Source organism: Vulpes vulpes, chromosome 2, assembly GCF_048418805.1.
Source record: "Vulpes vulpes isolate BD-2025 chromosome 2, VulVul3, whole genome shotgun sequence".
In the NCBI taxonomy this organism is placed as follows: domain Eukaryota; kingdom Metazoa; phylum Chordata; class Mammalia; order Carnivora; family Canidae; genus Vulpes; species Vulpes vulpes.
This window is the reverse complement of record NC_132781.1, coordinates 155,838,576-155,866,569: the sequence shown is the minus strand read 5'-3', so window position 1 is coordinate 155,866,569 and position 27,994 is coordinate 155,838,576. Positions and strand designations below refer to the sequence as shown.

The following is a 27,994-nucleotide window of genomic DNA, read 5'->3' as shown; positions in this document are numbered from 1 at the left end:
TTCGGGACAATGGGTTGTCCCAGCCGAGTTATGTGACTCATTAGTGCTCCAAACTTCCCTTGCCCATCTGTAAAAGGGGCATAAGGACCCAGACTCCCCACAGGGCTGATCTGAATATTAAATAAGGCTATGTCTGTAAAGTACCCGGAACGTAGTAGGTGCTCAGCAAAATTCTTCCTGAGTAAGCAGTGGTCCGTCTCACTCAAGAACATCCCCTGGTTTTGTTTTGTTTTGTTTTTAATTTTTTTAAAGATTTATTTATTTATTTTTATTTATGATAGACACACACAGAGAGAGAAAGAGGCAGAGACACAGGAGGAGGGAGAAGCAGGCTCCATGCCGGGAGCCCGACGTGGGACTCGATCCCGGGACTCCAGGATCACGCCCCGGGCCAAAGGTAGGCGCCAAACCACTGAGCCACCCAGGGATCCCCCATCCCCTGGTTTTGAATGCTACAGGGCTGGGCACAGTGCCAAGCTACAACCACCCTGGGAGGCTGACATTACTGTTACCCAAATTGTAGAGAGCACAGAGACAGAAAGGAATTAAATGGAAGAGCTGAGATAGGTAGCCCAGGCTGTCTGATTCCCAAACCTTTCTTTTGTTTACTACCTTATGCTGCCCCTCATAGCCACGTGGTGTTTTAACCCTGGCCTCATCCACCAGTGGATTCTAGGGTATAACTATATGGGAATTTTGGCTCCACTGCTTTCTAGAAGCATGACACTAGGCACGTTATTTACTTTCTTCGGACTTCTGGTTCTTTATCTGGAGGATAATAAAAGTACCAACTTTATGTGAGTTAAATGAGTTAATATTCATAAAATGCTTAGGGCAGGATCTGGGACACAGTAGAAACTCAATAAACGCTAGCTCTTATTATTAATTGAGCACTGGTTGTGTGCCCGGTACTAAAAATACAGAGATCAAGGAGAGTCCCTGTGGAGCTGAGTCTGATAAGAGATCATGGGCCAGAGTGACATGTGCTGGAAGGAGCCTGGCTGTGAGAGCAAGAGAAAGGTGATGGTTAATTTTATGTGACAACTTGTCTGCACCACAATGTCCAGATATTTGGTCAAACATGATTCTGGATGTTTCTGTGAGAGGGTTTTTGGATGAATGTACATTTAAGTCAATGGACTTTGAATAAAGCAGATTGCTCTCCATAACGTGGGTGGGCCTTGTCCAATCAGTTGAAAGCTTGACTAGAACAAAAGGCTGACCTTCCCTAAGCAACAGGAAATTCTCCAGAAGATGGTCTTCGGACTTCATCTGCAATATTGGCTCTTTCTGGTTCGATAGCAGCCTGCCTTTGGATGAGAAGTGCAACTTATTTTCTGAATCTCCCACCTATTGGCTTCTGCAATTATATGAGCCAATTCTTTGAAATAAATATTTTTCTGTACATATGCACATCATATTGGTTCTGTTGCTCTGAAGAACTCTACTACATGGTTGACGGTAGTATCAGTACCTCTGCCAGAGCAGGCATCCTTATCAGGTTTGGTGCTGCTAGCTCAGAGGAGGTGCCAAGGGCTTTGCCCCTGTCCTCAGTGGATGTAACAGTTCTTCAATGATTGGGATGTATTTACTATTAGGATCCCACAAAGCTGGGAGAGACAGCACTTATAGAGGCTTACAGAATCAGGATTCAAAAACTGCCTAATCTGAGGCGCCTGGGTGGCTCAGTCAGTTAGGTGTCTGCCTTCGGCTCAGGTCATGATCTCGGGGTCCTGAGACGGAGCCCCATGTTAGACTTCCATGCTCAGCGGGGAGCCTGCTTCTCCCTCTGCCACTCTCCCTCTCTTGCTCTCATGTTCTCTCTCTGTTGAATAAAAAAAAAAATCATCTTTTAAAAACTGCTTAACCTGCAGAATATGTAGGAACCTATAAGGAGAAATGTAGCATGGATCATTGAAAATTCCTGCCCTTGGTTTCAATTTCACAGGTATAGAAGCAGGGGTCAGGGGCAGAAGAGTGAAGCCAGCTTAAAAGCACTGGGTGGGTACAAAATTTAATGCTTTTAGGGGTGCCTGGCTGGCTCAGTCGGTAGAGCATGGGACATTTTTTTTTTTTAAGATTTTATTTATTTATTTGAGAGAGAGAGAGAGCATGAGCGGGGTGAGGAGCAGAGGAAAAACCAGGTTCCCTGCTCAGCAGGGAGCCTGATGTGGGGCTCCATCCCAGGACTCCAGGATCATGACCTGAGTGGAAGGCAAACATTTAACCAACTGAGGCACCCAGGCTCCCTGAGCATGGGACTCTTGATCTTAGGGGTCTTGAGTTCAAGCCCCAAATTGGGCAAGGAGCTTATAAAAAAAAAAAAAAAAGATTTAGTGCTTTTAGTTTGACCACAAGTACAATATGGGCCAATTCCTTCCTCAGTTATGTTAAAAGAAGAAAGGTTGAGGTGAGGCTGATCGGCCTGGGGAAGCACAGTCCTGGCATCCAGGTTTCAGAAAACAGGATCAAGGGCAGCCGGATGGCTCAGTGGTTTAGCACCACCTTCAGCCTGGGGCCTGATCCTGGAGACCCCGATCAAGTTCCAAGTTAGGCTTCCTGGATGGAGCCTGCTTCTCCCGCTGCCTGTGTCTCTGCCCCCCCCCCCCCCCCGTCTGCCTCTGTCTCTCATTAATAAATAAATAAAAAGTCTTAGAAAAAATAAAACAGGATCAAGCCATATACATAGAAGTTACTAGAAATCAGATTTTGGGGGCGCCTTGGTGGCTGAGTTAGTTAAGCATCCGACTCTTGATTTAGGCTCAGATCATGATCTCAGGGTCTTGAGATGGAGCCTCCCCCCCCAAAAAAATCAGGCTCTGTGTTCAGCAGGGGGTCTGCTTGAGATTGTCTCTCCTTCTCCCTCTGCCCCTCCTTTGCTCCAGTCCATGCAGGCTCTCTCTCTAAAATAAATAAATAAATCTTTAAAAAAAAAAAAAGAAAAGAAAAGAAAGAAGAAAGAATCAATCAATCAGAGTTGGCCCCATTGGGAAGAACAGTCAAGGCTGACCAATGATGGGGCTAGGTGTCTCATGGAAACTGATCTCCCCATTACCAGGAACGTTCCAGAAAGTATCCCTTGTTGGTGGTGTAACCAAGATAGAGCTGGGAAGAGAAAGAGCATGCACTTCGGATGGGACAGAGTGAGATTCAAATGGTGAGTCACCCTCTCTGAGCCTTCATTTCCTCTGCTGCCACATGGTCCCGCAGACCTCACGGAGTGCTTGCACCACACTGGAAATCCCTGGGTCACTACGTCTCACAGCAGCCAACGAACACAAGCTGTTTATCACACTTGCTGGCCCATCCCCCTGCCCAAGGCCCCAGGCCTGCGCCAACCCCAGAGTGCTTCATGCGGCGGCCCAGCCTACGGAAGGGCAAGGTAGCAGGAGAGAGGTGTGCCTTCCCGTGTCTGTCGGGATGTGTTCAGCAGCAGGAAACAGAGAACTCAGCCAACGGGGCTTAAACCATAGGACTGTCACTGTTCGGTTACCAAGAAATCTGAGACGGGTGGTCCCCAGGATGCTCCAGTCCTCAGTGATGCGGTCAAGGAACTGGGGGACTTGCTCTTTCCCCTCCACCATCCTCGGGGCATCCGGGAGGTTTTCCTGCAGAATCACAGTATGGTTACCCAAGCATCCCCTCCTCTGGGGACTTCTCCCAACCAGGAGGATTTTTTTTTTTCCTTCTCTGTCTCTCTTTCCCTGAAGAAGTATCTTTCTTTTTCTTTTTTTTTTTTTTTTTTTTTTTTTTTTTTTATTTATTTATGATAGGCACACAGTGAGAGAGAGAGGCAGAGACACAGGCAGAGGGAGAAGCAGGCTCCATGCACCGGGAGCCCGACGTGGGACTCGATCCCGGGTCTCCAGGATCGCGCCCTGGGCCAAAGGCAGGCGCCAAACCGCTGCGCCACCCAGGGATCCCAGTATCTTTCTTTTTCAAGCTCCCTGCCGGCTTCTCCTAACATCTTGCACGACCCGACTTGGTCTGGTTTGCTTGGTACTTTTTGTGGGTTGTCCTGATGTTTGCAGGTCCTGGGAACCCCCTCAGTCCTGGGCACATCTGTCCAGTTCAGCTCCCTGCTTGCATCCCATTGGCCAGTGCTGGCTCACATGTCTATCTCTTGACCAATCCCCAGCAAGGGGTATGGAAATACCCCAACTGACCTAAATCAATGAGGATCCACCTCCTGGCGGGGGCAGGGTGCTCTGTCCTTGGAACTGATCTGGGGTTCTGTGGGCAAGAAAGCAGGATTGGCTGGTAGGTGGGCACCCTGCCGTGTTTGCCACACTTGCTTCAATCAGAAAGGAGCAGAGCTGTCTCCTAGCCAAGGCTCTGCTCCCTCTCCTTCACCCTGCCCACTATCATGCTGTGTGTGTGTGTGTGTGTGTGTGTGTGTGACTAAGTGTGAAAGAATTAGGAGCATGACAAGGATGTTGGGGGAGAGGGCGTGGAGGAGAAAGACTTCAAATACAGGCTTCCTCTGCGGTCGTGGGAAACAAGTTTATTTTTAATTTCACCTTCATGTGGCCTAATTAGTGTGCGGTTCTCCAGGCATGATACCCCAAAAGGCAGTTTTCAGGTAATAATGACAAAGATCAGAAAACAGCTGATCTTTCTCCTAAGCTGGCCTCTCCTTGGACTGTCAGTGTGTAGAGACTAGGGAGGAGGGAGTCATCTGAACAAAAGGACAGAGGGGCGGGGCTGAGTGCAGGCTGGGAGGTCAGTCCCAGCCCTGGCTCCTTGGAGACCCTGGGGTCACCCAGTGTCCTCACTCACCTCTTGCATCAGCTACACTCAGGACAGAACTGTTCCAAGTCTGACCTAGGTCTATCTGACACTAAATCTCATGATTTGTGAGGTGCCAGCCCCAGGGCCAGTCACGTTCTCTCAAAATTCTAAAGATGAAGACACTGAGAACCAGTCATTTGTAAACCTGGAAATGGTGTTCGATGCATTCATTCAAACAAATATTTATTGAGTAGGTACTATGTGCCAGGCACTATGGTGTACTGGGTATCAAACAGTGAACATGACACTTAAGATCTCCACCCCGAAAAAAAAAAAAAAAGATCACCCCGAAGAAGCTAACATTCTAGAGATGGCAGGCAGACAATAAGCAAAACTAACACATACACATTGTTATTAGCAATAAGTATAATAAAAAAAAATAAAGTCAAGAGAAGGGGATAGAAAATGACTAGGTACATGTGGGCAGAGGTGTTTGCTTTTTTTTTTTTTTAGATCCAGGGTCTACAAACTATAGCCTGTGAGCTGGCACCTATTTCAGTAAATAAAATTTTATTGGAATATAGCCAAGCTTGTTTACTTACATAGTGTCTATGGCTGCCTTCACGCCACAATGGCAGAGATGAGCAATCGGAACAGAGATGATATGATCTACAAAGATGAAAATACTATCTGGCCCTTGAAAAAAGTTTGCCTTCCCAATGAGATACCACCTCACACCCACTAGAGTGGCTATCATCAAAAACCAAATACCCAGTACCAGTGAGGATGTGGACAAACTGGAGCCCTTATGCACTGCTAATAGGAATGTAAAATGGAGCTGCCACTTTGGAGGACAGCCTGGCAGTTCCTTAAAGGATAACCATAGAGGGCAGCCCTGGTGGCTCAGTGGTTTAGCACTGCCTTCAGCCCAGGGTGTGATCCCGGAGACCCAGGATCGAGTCCCACGTCAGGGTCCCTGCATGGAGCTTGCTTCTCCCTCTGCCTGTGTCTCTGTCTCCCTCTCTCTGTGTGTCTCTCATGAATAAATAAGTAAAATCTTTTTTTTTTTTTTTTTAAGGATAACCATAGAGTTACCATATGACCCAGCAATTCCATCCCTGGGTGTGTGCCCAAGAGAAATAAAAACATGTGTCTATGCAAAAATTTGTACAAGAACATGCACAGCAGCATTATTTATCATGGGAAAAAGCGGAAACAACCCCTATGTCCATCAATGGATGAATAAGTAAAATGTGGTATAGCCATACAGTTGAATATGAGCTGGCAATAAAAAGAAATAGTGTACATGCTCTGATATGGATGAGCTGTGAAAACACTATGCTAAACAAAAGAAGCCAGTTACAAAAGAGCACAGATTGTATGATTCCATTTGTGTGAAGTGTCCAGAAGAGGCAATCTATAGAGACACACAATAGATTAATGATTGTCTAGGAGCAGGGAGGCTGAAGAGTGTTGGGTAAGGGTTCAGGGATTTCTTTGCGGTGATGAATTGTTGTGATGGTTTTACAGCTCTGAAATACTAAAAGCCATTGACTTGTAAACTTTCAGTGGGTGAATTGTTTGGTGTATGACTTATGTCTCAATAAAGCCATGTTTTAGAAGGTTTATTAATTTTGTTCTAGATGGTCAAGGAAGGCCTCTGAGGAAGTGGCCTTTGAGCTTCTTCTATAATTGGCTCCAAATTCTCAAACAGTAAAAGATGACATCTTACTGACTACTTATGTACCAGACACTTGCAAAGCATTTTATATTTAATACCTCATTAAATCCCCACAAAAATCCTATGGCTTAGATACTGTCAATCTCATTTAACAGATGAAGAAATTGGAGCACAGAGAGGATAGGCGACTTTTCCTAGGTCACATAGCTGATAAATGGCAGAACAAAGATTCAATTCTGGCTGTTTCTGACCTCAAAGCCTATGTCCACTGAGCTAACCACTGAGCTATGCATCCTTGTCCAATTTCTGAACTCCTAATGCTTCCCAGACCAGGAAGATGGCTCAAAGTAAGAGCAGATGGTAAAGAGAGCACAGCCTTAAAAGAAGGTAAGGAAGGACAAGCCAGGTGCAAAGGAGAGACATGAACAACTGAGAGGTGTCTCTGGGCTCAGAGAGGGAACTCACAGGGGGAGTAAGACACTAACATAGAGGTTCCCAAACTTTAGAGAGCTAGAAATCTGCTACAAGAAGTCAGAGAGAGGCTTATTTAAAATTCAGATTCCTGGGCCTCACTGCCAGAGGTCTGATTTAATGGGTCTGAGTTAGGGACCAGGAATCCAGTGTTAACAAGCTCCCTGGTCCCTGTCTAATGCAGATGGTCCAGGAAGTACACTGTGAGATGTCCAGCAGGAACTTCAAGGTCAACATAAGACTTCTCTGTGTGCCCCTCCCCACCTCCCATTTTGGCATCCCTCTTTTGCCTCCCTTCCTGATATCCCATAGTCCTGGCTCTCATTCTTCTTTCTGTGTCCAGAGACCCACTGAGCATGACAGACCTCCCAGTATTTATTCCTGCGAGGACCACCTGGTGTGTCCTTGCCTACCTTCTTTTGCTCCGCTCCATCTCCCCCAAGAGGCCTCATCCCATCTCCCCCCTTCTCTAGCCTCCCATCCCACAAAGGCTCAGCTTTTGGGAGGCTACTGAAGTGTCTCCTTTTTATGAAATCTTTCCTAACAATCGGAACATTTCATTGCATCTATAAAATGGGGATGAAGAGCAAACAAGAAAACGTGCACGAGGAACATTGTAGGCACTCCACAAATAGTGGCTATTGTTTTTATACAGTAACATACCTACTACTATCCCAATTTTACAGGTGAGGAGAGCGAGGCAAAGAAGCCTTCAAAAAAACTTGCCCAAGGCCCCTAGCCAGAATTCGGTAGTACTTGAATTTGAACTGAGGCATCAGGTGCTCAGCTTTAACCATCATGAGACCAGCTTTCATTGTTATGAGGCTCCAGTGAGAGAAGAGATGCCAGGACTCTAGCACGGGGCCGGGCCTGTGGTGGGTGCTCAGTAAATGCTGGAGACTGAAGTGGATTGAGAGGTTCATCCAGGGAGAGGGGGGGGATATTACTCGAAGACCTCACTGACCATGACGTCTCATGCTTTTTATTTGACAAGACTCAACATCTTAATACCTCTGATGAAAAAAAAAAATCTCTGATGAGAGGGGATTCCCTGGGTGGTTCAGCAGTTTAGTGCCTGCCTTCAGCCCAGGGTGTGATCCTGGAGTCCTGGAATCGGGTCCTGCATTGGGCTCCCTACATGGAGCCTGCTTCTCCCTCTGCCTATGTCTCTGCCTCTCTCTCTATGTCTCTCATGAATAAATAAACAAAATGTTTAAAAAAAAGATCTCTGATGAGAACAGGATATAAAAAAAATAATTCATGAAACAAAATTCAGAACAGCTTGGTGGGTCTAAAGCCTGTCAATCTATATCATTGAGGGTGATTGTAGGTGTTAACTCAGAGCATTAAGGTGATGCGGAGACACTGTGGAAGGAGCAAGGGTACGGGGTAGTTGATCTGCGTGCTATTTTCTAATCAAGGTGCCACATGGAACGGAGAGCCCTCCATCCTGACTGCAAATTCTCTTTCAGCTCAATTCATTAACCTCATAGACCCTCCTCCTCTGAGCTCCATACAAAACCTGGGTAGACCAGAAAGCCTCCCATTTGAACCTAGGGTCTCTGCAGAGTCAGTTTCCCGTCTGAACCAAATCAATGGGGAATCCCATGGATCACGTTTCTCCCAACAGGGATGAGCCGTGAAAATAGTATGCAAAGGGAAATCTTCGATCTTGTTCCCCTTCACAAAGTTGCCCCACTTGGAGGGGGGGGCCCCAGAAGTCAAGAAGACAACAGGAAGAACACTCACTGAACAATTCTATTGATGGAACCAAAACCCAAGACATCATCAGGATTGACCCAAATCTCAGGAAAACGAAACAAGACAATTCCAGCTGGGTTACAGGACACACCGGATGACAAGAGTCACCAGCAACTCAGACTAGGAGGCTTTCCGGACGTGGACAACTCTCTGAAACGCTTGCCGAAACTCTTCGTTAAACACAGTGTATATTATTGGATTGATGAGAGAGTTGAGATAGCCTAGCCAGGTGAAGAAGTCAAAGAGGGCTGGGTGGAGCCAGCAGGAGGCCCGGCAGATGGGGAGGACCAGAGATGCAACAAAGAAGGGCAGCCAGCAGACGATAAAGGCCCCCAGGATGATCCCCAGGGTTTTGGTGGCTTTTCTTTCTCGGGCCGCGGAAATCCTCTTGCGCTCCAGGACACCCTCGGCCAGCTTGACTTGCACGTGGTTGAAAAAGAGAGGGGGGCCGGCCGCATGCGAGCGCCCCTCTTGGAGGCTGGGGCTCAGGGAGCAGAGCGAGGACCCCGCGGAGCCCGTGATGAGCTGTGCTGTGGTGAAGCGCTTCCCGTACAGCGAAGGCGGATTCAGGATGCGGTTCCGGGCAGCCGCGTAGATGCGGCCATAGAGGATGATGAGCAGCACGGACGGGATGTAGAAGGCCCCGCATGTGGAGTAGATGGTGTAGGAGATCTGAGATGTGTTCACCAGGCAGTCCGACATCTCCTCCTGAGCTTTGGCCTGCCGCCAGAAGAGCGGAGGGATGGAGATGCAGATGGAGATGACCCAGACGGTGGCGATCATGACAGCTGCCCGGCCCGCTGTGCGGCGCTTACTATACTCCAGGGCATCGGTGATGGCCCAGTACCTGTCCAGAGCGATGACACAGAGATGCAGGATGGAGGCCGTGCAGCATGTGATGTCAGAAGACAGCCAGATGTCACACAGGATTTGGCCAAAGCTCCAGGTGCGGGTGGTGGTATAGGCGATGCTGATGGGCATGACCAAGATGGACACTAAGAGGTCAGTCATGGCCAGGGAGCCAATGAGATAGTTAGCCGGGGTGTGGAGCTTCCTGGTGAGGAAGATGGTGGTGAGCACAAAGGCATTCGAGAGGGCTGTGGCCATCGTGATGATGGAGAGGAGCAGAGTGAGAGAGATCTTGAGGGCCTGGAGTGTCTCTGGATCCCAGGCCTCTGGGGTTTCCGTAGCATTCAGGGATCTGTTGGAGGCCTCCTGGAGAAGGCCTTCCAGTGACTGGTTCGGTGGGGACATTCTAGGTGGCTCTCTCTTCCCACAGACTTGGACACACGCAGCTCTCTTCGCAGTTGTCCTGCCTACGGGACGAGGTCATCCTTCTGCTTCATGCTGGTGGGGGGCCCTCCCTCAGAACAGCCCACACTGAGAAGACCTCAAGACTTGACTATTTGAAGAACAGTGAGGTGACAGCTGGTAGTTAAAAGTCTTTCCTAAACCAGATGAATCCCAAGATGTCTCACTATTCTGGACCTTTGCCCAGCAAATGTTCAAGCCCAGGGGACACATGCTGAATTTGTTAGACATCTACCAGGATATCACACCAGTGTGGGCAGTGCTTTGGGATTCTCGCTTTTGGCATTTTTTGGCTCTTTCCAAAGCTTGAGGGATAAATGTGTTTAATGAGAACTTTAGAATTCCCCCCCATCCTATTCTGAGAAGAGTCTGGGTTTCAGATTTCCTCTGGGGAACTTTTAAAACTAGGGACAAAAAGAAGTACCGGCAGATTCAGAGAAGCAGTCCAGTCAACAGTTCACCATTTTCCTAGGTTCATCTTGACACATCATGAGGCACTTAATTTTGGTTCCTGTCCCACTGATCATTTCGAGCCTAAACAGACAAAACATTCTGGTTACCAAGACCTGAAGTATGCATGAGCTAGGAGAAGGCAAAACAAACCGATCACTGTGGGTTCATCCAGAAGGGTACATGTTCAGAGCTCTGGGGCTTAAAAAAGAAAAAAGGAAAGAGTTAGGTTCTAGAAGGACAATTTAGATACTCAAGACAAACCGTGAGTTTAAAAGCATACTGCTTAGTGCTGGCAGTGGCGCAGTGAAGCTGGCATGGTCCAAAGTGTCAGGAGAATACAGGGGAGGGCAATGTGTCCCACCCCCACAATTCCCAGAGAGGGCAGAGCTGCTGGAAGCATCACAGGCTTATTATAAATACATGAAATCAGCTTTGTTAATTATGAATCAGAAACCATCATTCTATTTGTTCAGCAACAATGAAAACAAAATAACTCCATGCACAGAAAAAAAGAAAAAAAAAGGGTCACCAGGAAAGATACCAATTTTTTTACAATATATTTCTCTAGGAATTGGGGAGGGGGAGGTGACTTTTCTTTTATTCCTAAAAATTTTCCAGATTTCCTAGAATGAGCATGCATGATTCTTAAACACAAAAGCAAAACCAAAAACACCTTTTGGTTGGCAGAGAAGTTAATTGCAAAAATCAAAACCCCAGACATTTTTCATGATGAAAGTTCAAATCCAGAAAAATATATTCGGTTTTCTAAATGGAAACTGGTAATTTCATCACACACACAAAAAAACCCAAACCCTTGAAGGCTCATTTTCTCCTCTGTATGCCCCTGACCTTGAATCTGGGTTTTAGTATTTGAGACATGGGCAAGCCAAGGGGTTCTTGGAGCTTGGGGCCCCTGGTACAGATGATTGGGGTAAGGTAAACCAGAGGGCACTCTGTGTCAGGCCCATCTCTGGAAGACCCGATGAAGTCTCTGGGGCTCAAAGGCAGCTCCTGGAGTATGGGGTTGACAAGAAGAGTACCAAGACCCCTAGCCCCATCCACACCCCTACCAATTCTTCCCCTGGCTCGTATGGAATACTACAACTCCACCAGGAATCCCTATGATTCATTTGATTTCTTCCAGGTTCCACCATGAGAGCATTCAAAGCCTGACAGGGAAAATAGACATAGCTTCAAGGACCCTGGGACGGAACTGGCCAGGCAGATTTATATATACACACTTTTAAAATGTGATTATGTATGAATTTGTTTCATAGTTTGTACGTTTTCCAACTCAATATATTTTGAACTTTGTCCCATCAGTCATTCCCATAACATCATTCTTAAGGGCCGCATTTTGCCTCAATGGGTGGCTACATTAAGAAGAATGGTTTCAGGGATGCCTGGATGGCTCAGCAGTTGAGCATCTGCCTTCGGCTCAGGGCATGATCCCAGGATCCAGGATCAAGTCCCACATCAGGCTCCCTGCGGGGAGTCTGCTTCTCCCTTTGCCTATGTCTTTGCCTCCCTCTCTCTGTCTCTCATGAATGAATAAATAAATATTAAAAAAAAAAAAGGAGGGGTTTCAATAGTCAAGGTCAAGGAGGTCTATAGTCAAGGAGGGACTCCTGATGGCTCTCCTGATGGCTGGAAAGGCAAGAGCAAAGGTCCAGAGAGCCAGGGTTGGGTAGCAGAGAAGGCTCAAGAGGTGGCTGGCACCAGAGGTGGGAGGCAGGTGGGTACAGGGGAGGCTTGGATGAACAATCTGGGTTCCAATCCCTATTCTCTCCCCACCCTCCTGTATGACCTCCTGTATGACCTTGGACAAGTCCCTTACCCCTTTCTGAGTCTCAGATTTTGTCATCAAAACAGTGGCCCCCTACCTATCTCCCAGGGCTGCGGTGGAGCTTCCATTGCTCCTGGCAAGGCCAGCCTTTGAAACCCAGTAAACACTGAGCGATGTCAAGACTCATTACCATCTGACTCCCTGTCCCTACAGCTTGACACTTGACTCAGATTTGTCAGAAAAGTTCAGTCTGTGTTTGTTGATTGACTGATTTTTTTTAAATCACTAAGAACCTAAACTACTGCAATGCAATAGTTTCTCTTCCACTCCTCAAACCGTGGGGACTTCATCTTCAAAAAACATCTTCTAGGGCATCTGGGTGGCTCTTGAGCATCTGCCTTTGGCTCAGGTTGTGATCCCAGGGTCCTGGGATCAAGTCTTACACTGGGCTCCCTGCATGGAGCCTGCTTCTCCCTCTGCCTATGTTTCTGCTTCTCTCTCTGTCTCTCATGAATAATAATAATAATTTAAAAATCTTCAAAAAATTTAAATAAATAAAAAAAAATCTTCCTAGGGGAGGAGAGGCAGTCTCAGTTTAAGAAAAACAATCTGTTTTTTTAAAATATTTTTATTTATTTATTCATGAGAGACACAGAGAGAGAGAGAGAGGCAGAGACACAGGCAGAGGGAGAAGCAGGCTCCATGCAGGGGGGCTGACATGGGACTTGATCCCGGGTCTCCAGAATCACCTCCTGGACTGAAGGCGGCACTAAACCACTGAGTCACCAAGGCTGCCCTGTTTTGTTTTTTTAATGTAGGCCCTACTCCAGCATGGAGCCCAGTGTGGGGCTTGAGCTCACAACCCTGAAATTGAGATCTGAGCTGAGATCGAAAGTCAGACGCCTAACCCACTGAGCCACCCAGGTGCCCCAAGAAAACCAATCTTAATCTGCACAAAAAGACATTGCCAAAGTTTAAAGGATATTATTATTATGTATTTCACAGAGCTCTTGCTGTGTTCACAGGGCCTACAAGTCCTGGGGCCAAGTCACCCACTGTGACGTGGGCAATCTGGCCCCTACCTTACATATGAGCAGAGAGGGGACATCACCTGCCCAAAGTCACCCAGCTGGAAGTGGAAAAACTGGGTCCAGAGCCACTTCTGAAATCTCTGTTCTCCTCCACACTGCATTGAACAGGGAGAAGAGCCTCAAGGCACATGTGAAGGAGTGAAACTGGTTTGGGGCCTCACAGTGATCTGTGAAAATGAGGCCCTCTCCGACCCTCTCACTCCACCTCAAAGGCCTCTGGCTGAAGTTCTCCTATCACTTGAGTTCACATTGGAAATGTGAAGTTGGGTTGGACTGTGTGGAGCTTTCTTCCTTCTAGACAGACTAGGTGCAGTCATTTCTCATGCAGGGCTTATGCTTGCCTCATAGACCCATACGGCTGCCCCCTTGGGTTCCAGGCATTCCAATGACCTCACTCAGTGAAAGGCGTGGGCTCGGAAAGGCCTGGGAGGTTGGTGGGTGACATCTTGGGAAGGACAGGGTGGCTTGCCTTGGTCAGGAATGCGGGGCTGGAATTTTGAGGGAAGCCACATGATTCTGAAGCCATCCCCCTCCTCTCCTGCCTGCTGTCCTTCCCCTCCCTCAACGAAGTTGGGGGGATTTCCCATAATCCAGCTACCTTTGGAGACAAAGACTAGAGCTCTATAAGCAACTCCCTCCCCTATCACCCTTCAAACAATAAAACAAAAATAGAAATGAACACAACAGTGAGATACCATATTCACCCAGCAGACAGTAAAACATCTTAAATCTGACCATTGTCACGTCATCCAGTAGGGTGTGGACCAGCAGGAATTGTCGCCTACCACTAGCAGAGCGTAAATCGGAGGAATCTCCTTAGCAAACAATCTGATGTTATCTCTTAAAGCTAAAGATGCAATGATTACCTCATAGCCCAGTCATTTTGCTCCCCGGTATACATCACAGGGAAACTCTACTCTGTGTTCATCAGCAGAGAGGAACGAGCACGGTCACGGTGGCATTGTCAGAAACAAACAACTAGAAACCACCCAAATGTCCAAACACAACACAGTTGAAGCAAACCTGAGTAAGCCAAAGCTGCTTGCATCAAAGTGGGTACTTCTCACAAACAACACTTACTATCAGAGTCAGAAGCACGTAGGAAGAAATAAAATATTTATTTAAAAAAATTTTTTTAAATAAAATGTTTAGAGATATAAATATATATTGGCAAACCCATAAGGAAAAGCAAGGAAACATTAAGTATAAAATCCAGGATTGTAGTCACCTCCGGAGGGGAAAGAACACAGGAATTAGATTGTGGAGGGGTTTTAACCGTATCAGTGATGATGTATTTTTTAAGGTGGTGAGAGGTACATGGATGTTTATTATTCTTTGAACTGTGCGTATATTACATATACACTATTTTGTAGGGTATGGTATATTTGCAATTATTTTTGCTTAAAAAATCAATTTTGTACATTAAAAAAAAAAAAAAAAGAGGGTAGCCCCAGTGGTGCAGCAGTTTAGCACCGCCTGCAGCCCAGGGCATGATCCTGGAGACCCCGGATCAAGTCCCACGTCGGGCTCCCTGCATGGAGCCTGCTTCTCCCTCTCCCTGTGCCTCTGCCTCTCTCTCTCTATCTCTCATGAATAAATAAATAAAATCTTTAAAAAAAAAAAACCATACTGCCAGCAATAACACTGATACGTTTGGATACAGCAATACTTGTTGATACATTTGAATCCAGAAGATTTGGGTTCTGGTCCCAGATCTGTCACGGACCAGCAGATAACTGAGGACAAGTCATAACTTCTCTTTGACCTTCAGTTTCTTCTCTGATAAAATGGGAATATAACTTGCTGCCCCCAAAGGATGTTTAGTCCTTCCAATAAGATCATGTATGTGATGTGCACTAATTGTAGAGACCTGGACAAATGTAATGAGGATATAGAGATGGCAGGCCGTGGCTAAAAGCATACAATTAAAAAAAAAAAGATGTGGGACGCCTGGGTGGCTCAGCGGTTTGGCACCTGCATTCTGCCCAGGGCATGATCCTGGGGTCCTGGGATCGAGTCCCACATCCGGCTCCCTGCTTCTCCCTCTGCCTGTGTCTCTGCCTTTCTCTGTGTGTCTCTCATGAATAAATAAATAATATCTTTAAAAATAAATAAAAAATTTTAAACAGGATTTATTTATTTGAGAGAGAGAGGGAGATAAAGACAGCAAGTATGAGCAAGGGGAGGGGCAGAGGGAGAGGGAGATAGAATATTCAAGCAGACTCCCTGCTGAGCATGGAGCCCAATGCCAGGACCCTGAGATCATGGCCTGAGCCAAAATCAAGAGCCAGACACTTAACTGAATGAGCCTCCCAGGCACCCCCAAAAACATACATTTTAAGTCAGGGAGGATCAAGTTCCAATTCCTGTTGCTCTACTTTCTTGCTGTGGCCACTGGGCAAGTCATTTAAGCTCTCTGGACCTACACAGCCTCAGTGATGGACATGATAATCCATACCCTACAGAAGCTTGGGGAGAACTGGTAAGAATATGGATCTAAATACCTGACATAGTAAATGATGACTTTTCTGGTTTCTCTATGATGTGTCCAATCAAATTCAAGTCTGTAGGCAACAAAGTCTCTTCTGTCCGCTGTCTAACCCCCATCACTGTCCATTTTATTATTTTATTTTTTTAAAGATTTATTTATTTATTCATTCAGAGAGAGCGAGAGAGGCAGAGACACAGGGAGAGGGAGAAGCAGGCTCCATGCAGGAAGCCCGATGTGGGACTCGATCCCGGGTCTCCAGGATCACACCCCGGGCTGCAGGCGGCGCTAAACCGCTGCGCCACCGGGGCTGCCCCACTGTCCATTTTAGTGAGTGATGTCTGCCACTGTAAGAACTACCAGCCATGCCCACCATACTCCCAGGAGCCATCGAGGCAGGAGCAAGGACTCCCCTCAGCCTAGTAGTGTCTCCCCTAGAGTCTAGACCACATAGACCCGAGCCACACCATACACCCCCAGCTTTAGCATCTCTGCAGCAAGATGGAGGGGAAAAAGCAGATTCTCGATCTCAATTCTGAGCATAGCTAATTGGACCAGGGTGGATGCATGACCCCAAAGGAGCCAACCAGATTCTCTCTTGGGAATTTAGCAAGGTGGCTGTGAGCAGCTGGGTAGATTGACGATGGAGGAGGAGCAACCTGCAAGCCAAGGATTCTGAGGCTGAAGTCTCGCCATGGCCATGACCAAAGCCAGGGCAAGTTTGGGGGCAGCCAAAAAGCCAATTGGTAAATAAGAAAACAGGTCTGCAGAGAGAGGCAGGAGAAGGGAGCAGACAGAGAAAAGAGCAGAGACAGGGGAGCCACCTACTCAAGAGAGGAGTAAGGAACCTTCTAGACCACATGGCACTCCTTCCTATTTTGGGATGTCCATGAGCAACCTCTGTACCCAGGAAAACGAATTTATACCAGCTCCTCCTTTTTTCCTAGTGGAGCCAGTTCAAATGGACTGAGAAACAGTCTAACAGGTCCTGAAGAGTGGTAATAAGACAGGATTTCCAGTTCTTTTCCCCCAAACAATCCCCACTGTGGGGTGGAGGCCAGTCATTTCACCTCCTGGGTTTTTCTTCTTCATCTGTAAATTGGGGTAATAGCACCTTTCTCCCAGAACTGCTCTGTGTATTCAGTGGGAAGGATCCATCCCTGGACAGTGGCTGGTCCACAGTAGGGGCTCTTTGCAGCCCTCTTAACAGGTGCTTCCTACACAGGGCTCATTTGGTTTACAGAAAGGTCAGTCACCTCCTCTTCCTGAGGGATCTTTTTTAACAGAGTCATAAAACATTGCCAGAAACCAAGAGGATATATGGGTTTAATGTATCCTCAGAAGCCAATCTCATCCTTTTAGAAGAAGAAGAAAAAAAAAAAAAAAAAACCCCAAGGCCCTGTGATAAAGATTTGCTGCAGTAGGATTAAAACAAACAAACAAACAAAACAAAACAAAAACAAACAAACAAATAACAGAGAAATTCCTGTCTGTTCTTTCTCTAGAAGCTGTTTGGTTCGGCTGAGTGAGCCCTGGATGGGGAAATCATTCTCTACAAATCTGAAGAGTGCTTTGTATTTTACAAAGTACATCCACAGCTGTTATCCATCTCCTCTCTAAGGCAGGGGACCTCCCTCAGCCTCAGTTTCCTCCTCTGTAGAATCAGGGTATCAAGTTTATCTTTTGGGGGTGTCATGAACATGAAATAATATATGTGGAAAAAACTAGAAAAGTGTTAACGTGTGTGTGTGTGTGTGTGTGTGTGTGTATCTGAGTGCAAGGCTTGACCTATAATTAATATCTTAAGCGAATCCATCTTTCACCTGTTTCTCTAATTATAAAATCTGAGAGGGGATCCCTGGGTGGCTCAGTGGTCGAGCATCTGCCTTCAGCCCAGGGCTCACGCTAGAGTCCGGGGATCGAGTCCCACGTCGGGCTCCCCGCAGGGAGCCTGCTTCTCCCTCTGACTGTGTCTCTGCCTCTCTCTGTGTGTCTCTCATGAATAAATAAGATCTTAAAAAATAAAAGAGAGAATACCAAAAAAAAAAAAAAAAATCTGGGAAATACAGAAAATAAAAAATAGACCTCTGACCAAAACCTCCTACTCCCAGCTCTATAACCAACAAACACCTGCATGTATGTCCACCAAAACACTTGTGCAACAATTGTTCATACAGGCATTGTTTAACCACCACAAACTGAAAACTATCCAGACATCACAGTAGAATGTGTAAATGAATTGTGGCATGTTCCTAAGTAGAATATTATACATCGGTGAGAAGGAACACCAGCTCCCGCTACACATGACCACATGGAAGAGGCAGTCATATGACACACCATGTGTGACTCAAATGTCATAAAGTTCAAGAACAGTCAATACTGACCTATACTGATGGAAGTCATACTAGGGTGTTGCCCTTGAGGGGAGGGGGGTACAGTGACTGGAAGGGAGCTTGACAGCAGCTTCTGGGTGAAGGTCATGTTCTATTTCTTGAGCTGGGCGTGTTCGCCTTGTGAGAGTTCATCAGGCTGTATGCTTGTGTTTGGGGCACTTTTGTTCTTGTGAACAGTCTACCCAAAGGAGGAGTGGTTAAGTGCCTCAGGGCCTAAGAACCTTTATCACCAGTTCTACTGGTCAAAGGGAAACCCTGGGCTTGTCACTTGACCTCAGAGCTGTTTCCTCATGTGGGAAATGGGGAGGAGGGGCGCGCCCGGCTGGCTCAGTCGGTGGAGTGTGCGACTCTTCATCTTGGGGTCGTGAGTTCGAGCCCCGCACTGGGTGTAGAGATTGCTTAAAAATAAGATCTGGGGTGCCTGGGTGGCTGAGTCAGGGGAGCATGCGACTCTTGGTCTTGGGGTGTGAGCTTGAGCCCCACAGTGAATGTAGAAATTACTTAAAAATAAAATTTGGGGGGAAAAAAAGAAAGAAAATGTGGACAGTAACAGCACCGACCTCAAGCTGCTGTCATGTTTAAGTGAGCTGCACAGAAAGCCCAGCCGCAGTCAACAATCCATCGGTTACAGTTAGTTATAATTAACAGTCCCTGCCTGGCAAACGTGATTTAGAAGGAACACGTTAAACGACGCGGTCCGATCCAATCGGCTGAGATTGTCGATACCCAGCGGGGTGGGTGTCTCGTCTGAGACCACACCGCAGGTTCAGCACCCGTGCCCAGCTCAGGTGCTTTGACTACCCCGTGCTGCCTCCACTTACCCCTGTCAAAAGGAGGGGTGTATTTCCTTGTCCTCTGAGTCTGGGCTCAGCATGAACTAGCTATGGTCAACAGCACGAGACAGAAGCGACAGGGAGCCACTTCCAGATTTAGTCCTCAAGGGCCTGTGCAGGTTGCTTGCGCTCCGCCACTGCCACTGCCACATGCATGGGCGAGCCCGCTGGTCTCTAGGGGGGCGAAGACACAGGGAGCAGAGCCCTCACTCCAGCCGACTGCCCCGGCCAAAGCCATGTCACTCCCTTATAATCCTCCAGTGGCTCCCACGGCACCTGGGATCCAGTCCCAGCTTGGTCTAAGGGAGCCTCGTGAACTGGTCTTTATTTACATTTCCAGCATCGTCTCCTGACCCCACTGGCTGCGACCTTCGCACTCCAGCAACAGATCTGCCAGTTTCCCTGCCAGCACCCTGCTGCCATGAGCTCCAATGCTGCTTTCTGCTCTGAACCTCTGTCCCTGTTTGTGTCCTCTGCCTGGAAAGAATCCCCCACTCGGCCCTCCGGTTGGTTGCCTAATCCAAGTCACACTTCAGCACTAAGCTCTGGCACGTCCCCAGGAAGCCTTCCCTAACCTTCCCCCAGCTCCACTTCGATTAGATACCCTGCTTCTGGATGCCTACCACCACAGCTCTTACCACGCTGGACTATCTCTATCACTGGACCTTGAGTGCAGGGACCACGTCTTATTTAACCCCGAGAGCCCTGACACTTGGCCCAGAGCAAGAGATCAGCACCTGGTTATGAAAGTCTCCCCGAACTGCTGAGGATGGGCTCTGAGAACAAAGCCTGGCCTGAGAAGCGGGAGCTTTGATCTTTTGCTTGGTTCTGCCATGAACTCTCCGTGGCCTCAGGTAAGTCAGTTCCTGCTCTGGGCCTCGGTTTCTCCATCCTGAAACTGCAAAGTTTGGACCAGATCAGAGATTTTCTGTCTGTGAGAATCTCCTGGGGGAGCTTTAAAAACATACAAATATTGTTTAAAAAATACAAATGTCCAGACCTCAGCCCCCAAGGGGTAGAGCTCAGGCACCGTAAATTTTCAAAGCTCCCTACATGCTTCCAGGGGAATGAGAACCCCTGGCCTGGCTGATCCCTGGTTATCTTTATCACTGACAATCTGATTATCTTTAAACAAAAATCCAAGACAGGTGGAGCCTGTTTTCCAGACCTTTGCAACAGCTAGGGAAGTCTGAGAATGCAACCCCTTCCTTCTTACAGCTTTGCACTGAGTTATTATCAGCCTTCAGTAGGGAAGGGACCACCTTGAATGACCAAATAAACGTGTTGCATAAAGGCTCTTGCCATTGTGGTTGACAACTCCCTGGATTTTCTCCCATGCTTGTGGGAAAGAGGGCAGAGGGGTTTTAAACTCTCCCCATGTGGGGCACCTGGGCGTCTACCTTTGGCTCAGGTCGTGATCCCAGGGTCCTGGGATCGAGTCCCACAACAGGCTTCCTGCAGGGAGCCTACTCCCCCTTTGCCTATGTCTCTGCCTCTGTGTGTCTCTCATGAATAAATAAATAAAATCTTTTTTAAAAATTTTAAAAAAACCTCTCACCATGTACTTCTAATACCACTGCCTGGGGGCAGAGTTAGTATTCCCATTTTACAGATGATAAAACTGAGATCCAGAGAGGTGAAATGACTAGCCCAAGGCCACACAGGTAATACGTGACACAGTTGGGATTGAGAGCCAGTGCTGAGAAACCCTGGCATAGCCACTCCATGGCCACATATGGCCATTGAGGGCTTTAAATGTGGCCACAGAGATGTGCTGGAGTGTAAAACACACTGTTTCAAAGAGTTTTAAAAAGAATGTAAAATATCTAATAATTTTTTATATCAGTTACTTGATAATATTTTGGGTATCCTGTAAATAAAATATAAGTAAAATTTACTTCACTTTTTTTTCTTTTCTTTTTTTTATTTTTATTTTTTTACATAGCTACCTCTAAATTTTCTAAATCTGAAATTACCTTTGTGGCTTGCTTTCTATTTCTATTGGATGACAATGCTCTGGAACCAGTGGTTCTCAACAGGGGTGAGGTCGCCCCCTACGGGTCACTTTGGGGACTCTGTCCTCGGGGAACTCCGGCCATCCAGGGGCAGGCTTGGGACACAGTGCAGGGCGCTATATGCACACAGGGGCTGGAACGGCAGTGGTAGCAAAGCAACAGGAGGTGCTATTATGAACTTACTATGTGTGCCAGGCACTATTTTAAACATTTCTCCTTTATCAACTCATTTTAAGGCTGATCCCACCCTCTGAAGTCAATTCTACTGGCATTATTCCCATTTCCCAGGGCAGAGAACTGCAGCTCAGAGACGCGGCTTGTCTAAGGCCCTGCAGACCTAGGAGAGGAGCCCGCTTGCTCGCCTCCCCTGCCACACCGCTCCGGAAAGGTGAGTCAGTTCCTTTCCTCACTGCACAAATACCCCACACGAGCCTGCACACACTCACAAATTCTTTGCTGGGGACCTGTTCTGTGCCAGGCTCCATCACTCCCACCTGAAGGGGCCTCTGCCCCCCTCCAGCCCCCCACCCCGGGAGCATGCAGGAGCTCTCCCTCCAGCCGACACAGCATGCAATCCTCCACCTGCCTTCTCCGCACAGCCCAGAGGGAGGGCAGGGCAGCCGCTCACCGTAGCACACCTCACACTGGGATGAGCACACGGGCTACCTACGGATCTTATGAACGTGCAGGTTCTGATTCCGTGGGACCAGAAGGGGACCTGAGATTCAGCATTCTTCCCAGATGATGTGGCTGCTCCATGCACCACAATGAGCTGTGCAAGGGACAGTAGTAATGTCAGCTCTAGGACTTAAGAAGGACCTGAGTGTGGGACACCTGGGTGGCTCACTGGTTGGGCGTCTGCCTTCAGCTCAGGGCATGATCCTGGAGTCCCAGGATTGAGTCCCACATCGGGCTCCCTGCATGGAGCCTGCTTCTCCCTCTGCCTGTGTCTCTGCCTCTCTCCCTGTGTCTCTCATGAATAAATAAATAAAATCTTAAAAAAAAAAAAAAAAAAAGGAAGGTCAGAGCGGGAAAGACTCAGGAATCCTTTAGTCCAACTCAGATGGTGATGATGGGGAGAGAGGCCCAGAGAGGACAAGACACTTGCCCAAGGGCACACAGTGAGTTACAGGCAGAGACCAAGTCTTCAGACTCCCATCAATGCTCCCCCTGCTGCCTCTCGTTTGCAGCAGGAACTTGAGACTAGGGACGGAAGTACCAGGGGCTCTCGTGCCTGTTCCACACCAAATGTTTTGGCATCAAACGTCCCTGTCACCTCAGCCTCAGTTGCCCTACCAGGGGAGTAATTGTCGGAGCAGGCTGGCGGGGCAGACCTCACTCTGCCAGAAGCCTTTAGGGCTGCATCCCCAGGTCCTGGAGCTCACCCTGCTGCCCTCACACCCTCCACTCCCCCGTGCTGCACATCTGGGTCCCCAGAGGGCACTTGAGCTGATGGAATGAAACCACTTTCAGGGCAAGCGAGAGGCGCCTTCTCCAGGCTGGATAAACAAGGTAGGAACAACAGGAATTCATTTCCTAAAAACGAAACACTGGGTTTTTCAGTGCTTACAGGAGCTAAACCTGCTGTTCGCCATCTGCTCGCCGTGCTGGGAGGCACAATCCAGCTGTGTGACAAGCATAAGCTTTCGAGTCAGGTAGGCTGAATTTGCTTCTCAGCTCTGCCACTTACCGGCTCGGTGACTTGGGGCAAGTTTCTCAACCTCTCTGAGCCCGTTTCTTCATCTATTCGATAGCGGCTCACTTAAAGCCTTACCACGTGTTGGTGTAAGCAACACGCGTATAGACCCTGCCCCTGGGAAGACTTCCGGCGCCCCCAGGGGAAGCCCTCCTGGCACCTGGACCCACACAATGAGGAGGATGACATCGGAGCATGAAGGGGGCAGTGGGAACGTAGGAGAGACAGATAATCTGCTGCGACCCTGAGACCCCTTCTGAAAGTGGCCCTGAAGCAGAATGCTGGAGGACAAATGCCATCAGCCAGTGCAGAGGAGTTGGGGCCGATGACACCGATTCCACAGACTGAAGACTCCTTGGAGAACTTTTCCTTCCCTGCGCCCCGACTCCTCTTTCTTCTCTTCCTGTTGCTTACACCCTCCAGAGAATGCCAGGTCCAGCCCTTTCCCCGCCTCGTCCTCACTCAGCACAAGACCCCACCCCCAGCGTGGCTGAGGCTCCTCCTGCAAGAACACTGTAGTTCTCTCACTGCTCGGAGCCTGTGCACAGGCCAGTCCCCCTATCTGAAACACCCTTCCTCTCACCTCCTCCACCTTCTCTGGAGGTTTCTCTGGACCCCCGAGATGGAACTGATCACTCCCTCCTCCCCACCCACTCGGCTCACTTACTGATTGCTTGTCTCCCCGGTGGGCTGGATTTTTGGAAGAGGAGGGAGTAGTATACACATGTCATAAAGCCCAGCACCCTCTGTGTGGGGTACCCCTCATCCACCCCATCCACCCATCCAACTGCAACTTCACTCCCAGGATCCAATTCAACTGTCCCCTCTTTGCTGAAATCTGTCCACTCCTTCCTGCACTCATGGCAGTTGGGGAGGTCCCAAACTCAATACGACCACCATCTTCCTCATCCACTCCAGCCCTCCCTGTTTTCTTCTTGGCAGGCATGATCCTGTTCCCAGTCACCCCTTCCCCAGCATTTGGCATCCTCCCTCTCCCCTCTCTTCCCCAGCATTTAACCACTAACTTCTCTTTTTATGCAAGAGCAGCTGAGGCTCAGAACGGGAATGCAACCTGCTCAAGGTCACACAGCACATACATGGCCAGACCCAGGGTCTTGCTCTGAACAGCCCAGACTTCCTCCCTAGACTGCCCTCTTCTTGTTCCCTACAGGTCCTGTCTCCTCTCCTCTGACTTCCCTACACACATTTGGGGCATTTCCAACTTGGTTCAGGCTGACTTCCCTCTGCCTGGAAGAGGGATCTTTCCCCTTCACACACTCTGTTCTCTGAGGCCCTTCTCAAAAGCCACCTCCTCCGGGAAGTCCTTTCCGGCCAACCAGATGCAGAACCTCCCTCCTTTAATCTCTCTCCTGACTCCAGGCTCATCTGTGCCTCTCACTGTCTGTGCCTGGAAGCTCTTTGAAGAGCTGTTTCCCCCGCACTCAGTGACCATGGCACAGCAGGCTTGCAACCAGTACAGACAAACTCCTTTCTAAGGCTCCGATGAGCCCTGGAGAAATAACAGCATTTGCTCTCTCCAGTTTGAAACTCTCCAGTGGCTCCCATATCAGAACACAATCTGAAGTCCTCACCATAGCCTACAAAGCCCTACACCGTCTGTCCCCCAAGCCACCTTTCTGACTCCTACCAGCTGCCCACCCCACGCTTAACTATCACCTCCTTGGCAGAGCTTTGACCAGCCTATATAATAAAGCAAGCTCTCATTCTCTATCCTATCACCCTGCTTTATGCTCATTTTAGCACTTAACTCTATCTGATATTTTCTGCTCATCTACTGCTTGTCTCTCCCTACCCGGTCCCAAAACACACCTTCCGTCTAGCTCATCGTTATATCCCCAGTGTCCGGAACAATGCAGGGCTGACAATACCTAGATGGATCTACAGGCTGGAGAGGGATCTGAGCTGGAGACAAACCTTTATGAGTCACATGCACAGAGGTGGTAACTAAAGCCAACGGGGTGGATGAGATCACCCAGGGAGAGTGTCTAATACGAGCAGAGCAGAGGGCCTGGGGCAGCAGAGCAGCGAATGGCTGCAGAAAGGAGGATAAAGGGCAGCCGGGGTGGCACAGCGGTTTAGCGCCGCCTGCAGCCCGGGGTGTGATCCTGGAGACCCGGGATCGAGTCCCACATTGGGCTTCCTACATGGAGCCTGCTTCTCCCTCTGCTCCCCTCCCCGCCCCCAACTCTGAATTAAAAAAAAAAAAAAAGGATAAACCTGCAAAAAACAAGAGATAAGGAGGGAAAATATGACAGTGTTAAATTGCAAGAGCCAGAAGAGAGAGTGTCCAGAGGACAGGAGTGGTCAGCAGTGTCATCTGCTGCTGAGAAAGTTAAAGACTGAAGCATGTCCGCAGAATTCAGCTTGCTGGAGGACACTGGTGACCTTGGCAGACCCTGTGCCAGCTGCAATGAGAGGAACCACTCTGGTCTCAGAACTCCCAGCTCTGGGAATGTATTTCTGGTCACAGCCCCCTCACTTCGCCGAGAACTGTCATCCATCTGCGGCCTAGGAGAGAAGGGATGACCCGGTACGCTCACTCTCATGATCCGTCATGTACCTGACAAACTCTGAGAAGGCACCTTTGTATTTCTGGGCCTGTACTAGGCACCATGGGGAGGAGAGGCCCTCCCAGTCATGTCCTGCTGGCCAGCCCCTCCCTTCTAGGCCACCCTCTAGGTCCTGGCTTCCAGGATGCCTCCACGATAAAGACCACCCATTTCTCCCCACTCGCTGGACAGGACCAAAGGCTGGAGAAGCCTCAGCTGCCCCAGTGACCCTGCTCGCTGCTGTCGGTAAAGGATCCCTCCATGTCTCTGTGAGGAAGGCTAAGACCCTGGCCGGTGGCTGTGCAGTCCAGAGATGCGCACAGACCCATGGCGTGTGCTCAATTAGAAAACACTGGGCGCCAATTCCAAGAAAGAGATTGAGAGGTGACTCCAACTAACCAGAACGATGATTACCACTAATGACAGCTGTTGCTTGTGGCCAGGTGCTGTGCTGAGCAATGACCACCTTGGATTTGTACCGCAAGCCTGCAAGGCTGCATTCTTAACCCACTTCACATAGGAGAAAACCACGGCTGGAGGGGTTAGGGCTTTCCCAAGGTCAGTCAGGAGCTGGTAAGTAGCCAAGCCCGGCTTTGCTCTGCAGCGATCTGATGGAGAGCACCTGCTCTCAGTGTTTGAACTTGCCCAGAGCTGGTGAGGCAGGGGGCTTTAGTCTTACATTCCCTTACAAGCAATGCGACTTTGGGCAGGATCTTTTCTCCACTCGCCCCATCTGCGCCAAAGCAGATTTCCTAGCGCCCTTCCAGTTCTGACATTACCTGATCAGCTGGGATTTGCACAGAACTTTACAGTTGTTTTTTTTTTTTTTTTAAAGGCATCCTTACAGCATCTTACTTATTCCCACGGATCTTGTAGGGTGGGAGAAGTATCCCCTCCACTTGGTAGATGAGCCAACCCAAGTTCGAAGAGACGCAGTGACCTGCCCAAGGTCACAAAGCAAGTCCGGGCCGCAGGCTTCGGGTCTGGAAACCCGAGCTCCACCTCCACCCTGGCGGCTCTCTCAGCCCCCCTCGGGATGGGGCCCGCCCCGCGCTGCGCGCGCCCCGACCGGGCCGGCAGGGGGCAGCGCCCCGCTTCGCTCCGCCGCCCGGGGCCACGCGGGGGCGTCGCAGCCCCCCGCCCTCCGGAGGTCGCCCCGGGGCGCGACCCCCGCCCTCCGGAGGGGGGCGCCCGGGACCCCGCCGCCGTCTGCAGGCGCCGCCTGGGCTGCCGCTCCGAGCTCCGCGGTGGGCTGGTCCTCCGGGGCCCCCTTCCCAGGCGCGCGCGCCTCCCGTCCGAGGGCGCCGAGGGGGCCGCCCCGGGTCACCGAGGCCCCGAGGCGCGGCGCCCCCTCCCCGCCCCAGCGCCCTCGGGCCCGTCGCCGCGGCCGCACTGGGCCCCGAAGGCTTACCTGCTCCGGGCCGCGAGGTGCGCAGCCGGGCCCGCCCCCGGGGTCCTGCTTCCTCGCGCGGCGCCGCGTGTCTCCGCCGCCCCGGGGGCTCGGCCCGGCCCGCGCCCTGCGGCTCCCGCTCGGCGCTCCCCTTCCCGCGCGCGCCGCTCCTCCTCGCCGCCCTCCCGCAGCTCCTCCCCCGCGAGCCTCGCTCCCCACTCGGCCCCCCCAGTCCCGGCCGCGCGGGGGACTCCGAGCCCAGCCCCGGGCTCCCCGCGCGCGCACCTGCAGGAGAGCAGGTGCGCTGGGTCCGCAGCGAGGGCGGGGGGGGGGGGGGGAGGGGGCCACGCCCAGCCCAGCCCGAGACCCGGGGCGGAAGCCCGGCCTCCTGCGTCCGTCTGTCCGTCCGTCCTGCTCTCGAGTATTCATCCCTAGTTGGATTTTTTTTTTCGTTTAACAAATATCTGTTGATCTGTGTATCAGGCGCGTTCTAGGCCCTGGGGACATGGTGCACAGAAGGGATGTGGACCCAAGGGAGCTTACGTGGATGCAATAAGTAAAACATATAAAATACTTGCAGAAGTAAACGGTGTGGGAGAAAATAGAGCACGGAAAGGGAAGAGAGGAGGCGGCCCCGCTGGGAAAGCGGCCTCTGAGCAGAGTGTGGGGAACCCGCGATCCCAGCGAGGGACCCCCAGGCCTGCTGGTCCCAGAGAACCAGGGCTGCGAGAAGACCCGAGCACGAAGCAACTTGGAGAACCGTGCACGGCCGCGGCCCCGCGCTGGGCATGGCCTGTGCGCAGGCTCCACACCGCTCAGGCGGAGCGGGCCTTCCAGGTGCTTACGGGCTTTTCGTCCACTTGTGCTTTATGTATTTTGAAGCCTTGTTATTAGGTCCATCCAGCATCATTAGGATTGTCACGTCTTCTTGACGAATGGGCCCTTTTATCCTTATGAATGAAGTGTCTCTCTGTCCCTGACGGCAGTTTCATGGTGAAGTCCCCTTAGCTGGGTGACGGAGAGGCCAGCAGTACTCTCCCTGGTTTCTTTACAGCCCACAGGACTGACAGCTGGCCCACCAACCCTCAGCAGCGACTCCAGACTTTCTTTTTTAGTGTCCTTCTGTGTCCTTCTGTGTCCACAAATTCCCTACCCACCTGGCCCTCCCCTCTCTTCTCCACACCTCACCCTCCTGGTTTACCATTTGATCATTGGCCAGGGGCCTCCATCTCTCTCCATCTCTCTCTCTTTTTTGGAAGGCTGTGATCAATGACCATTAATAATGCAAAGGTTCTTTTCGTCGTTGTGCAAATCCCAGGCCAGT

The 27,994-nt window shown here is 49.6% G+C and overlaps 1 protein-coding gene and 2 long non-coding RNA genes across 4 annotated transcripts; 2 read left to right on the top strand and 1 right to left on the bottom strand.

The window, feature by feature from the left end:
* Positions 1–42: 42 nt before the first annotated feature.
* On the top strand, positions 43–17,535 carry LOC140597991 (uncharacterized). 2 transcript variants are annotated; one of them, XR_012000111.1, is made up of 4 exons: positions 43–181; positions 282–397; positions 3,059–3,157; positions 17,279–17,535. It is a non-coding gene; the product is annotated as an uncharacterized lncRNA (long non-coding RNA). The 2 variants fall into 2 exon arrangements; XR_012000112.1 differs by having other exon boundaries at positions 43–191.
* On the bottom strand, positions 7,850–26,836 carry HTR1D (5-hydroxytryptamine receptor 1D). Its single transcript, XM_072750809.1, has 2 exons — positions 26,692–26,836; positions 7,850–10,489 (listed from the first exon to the last, which is right to left on the bottom strand). Exon 2 carries the CDS (start codon positions 9,896–9,898, stop codon positions 8,765–8,767), a length of 1,134 nt encoding a protein of 377 aa, XP_072606910.1. The 5' UTR covers positions 9,899–10,489; positions 26,692–26,836; the 3' UTR covers positions 7,850–8,764.
* Positions 19,340–26,383, top strand: LOC140597992 (uncharacterized). Its single transcript, XR_012000113.1, has 3 exons — positions 19,340–19,853; positions 21,303–21,402; positions 22,578–26,383. It is a non-coding gene; the product is annotated as an uncharacterized lncRNA (long non-coding RNA).
* Positions 26,837–27,994: the final 1,158 nt, after the last annotated feature.

Excerpts from the sequence above, each read along its gene's own strand:
- HTR1D (XM_072750809.1), bottom strand. The coding sequence starts at position 9,898 with ATGTCCCCACCGAACCAGTCACTGGAAGGCCTTCTCCAGGAGGCCTCC.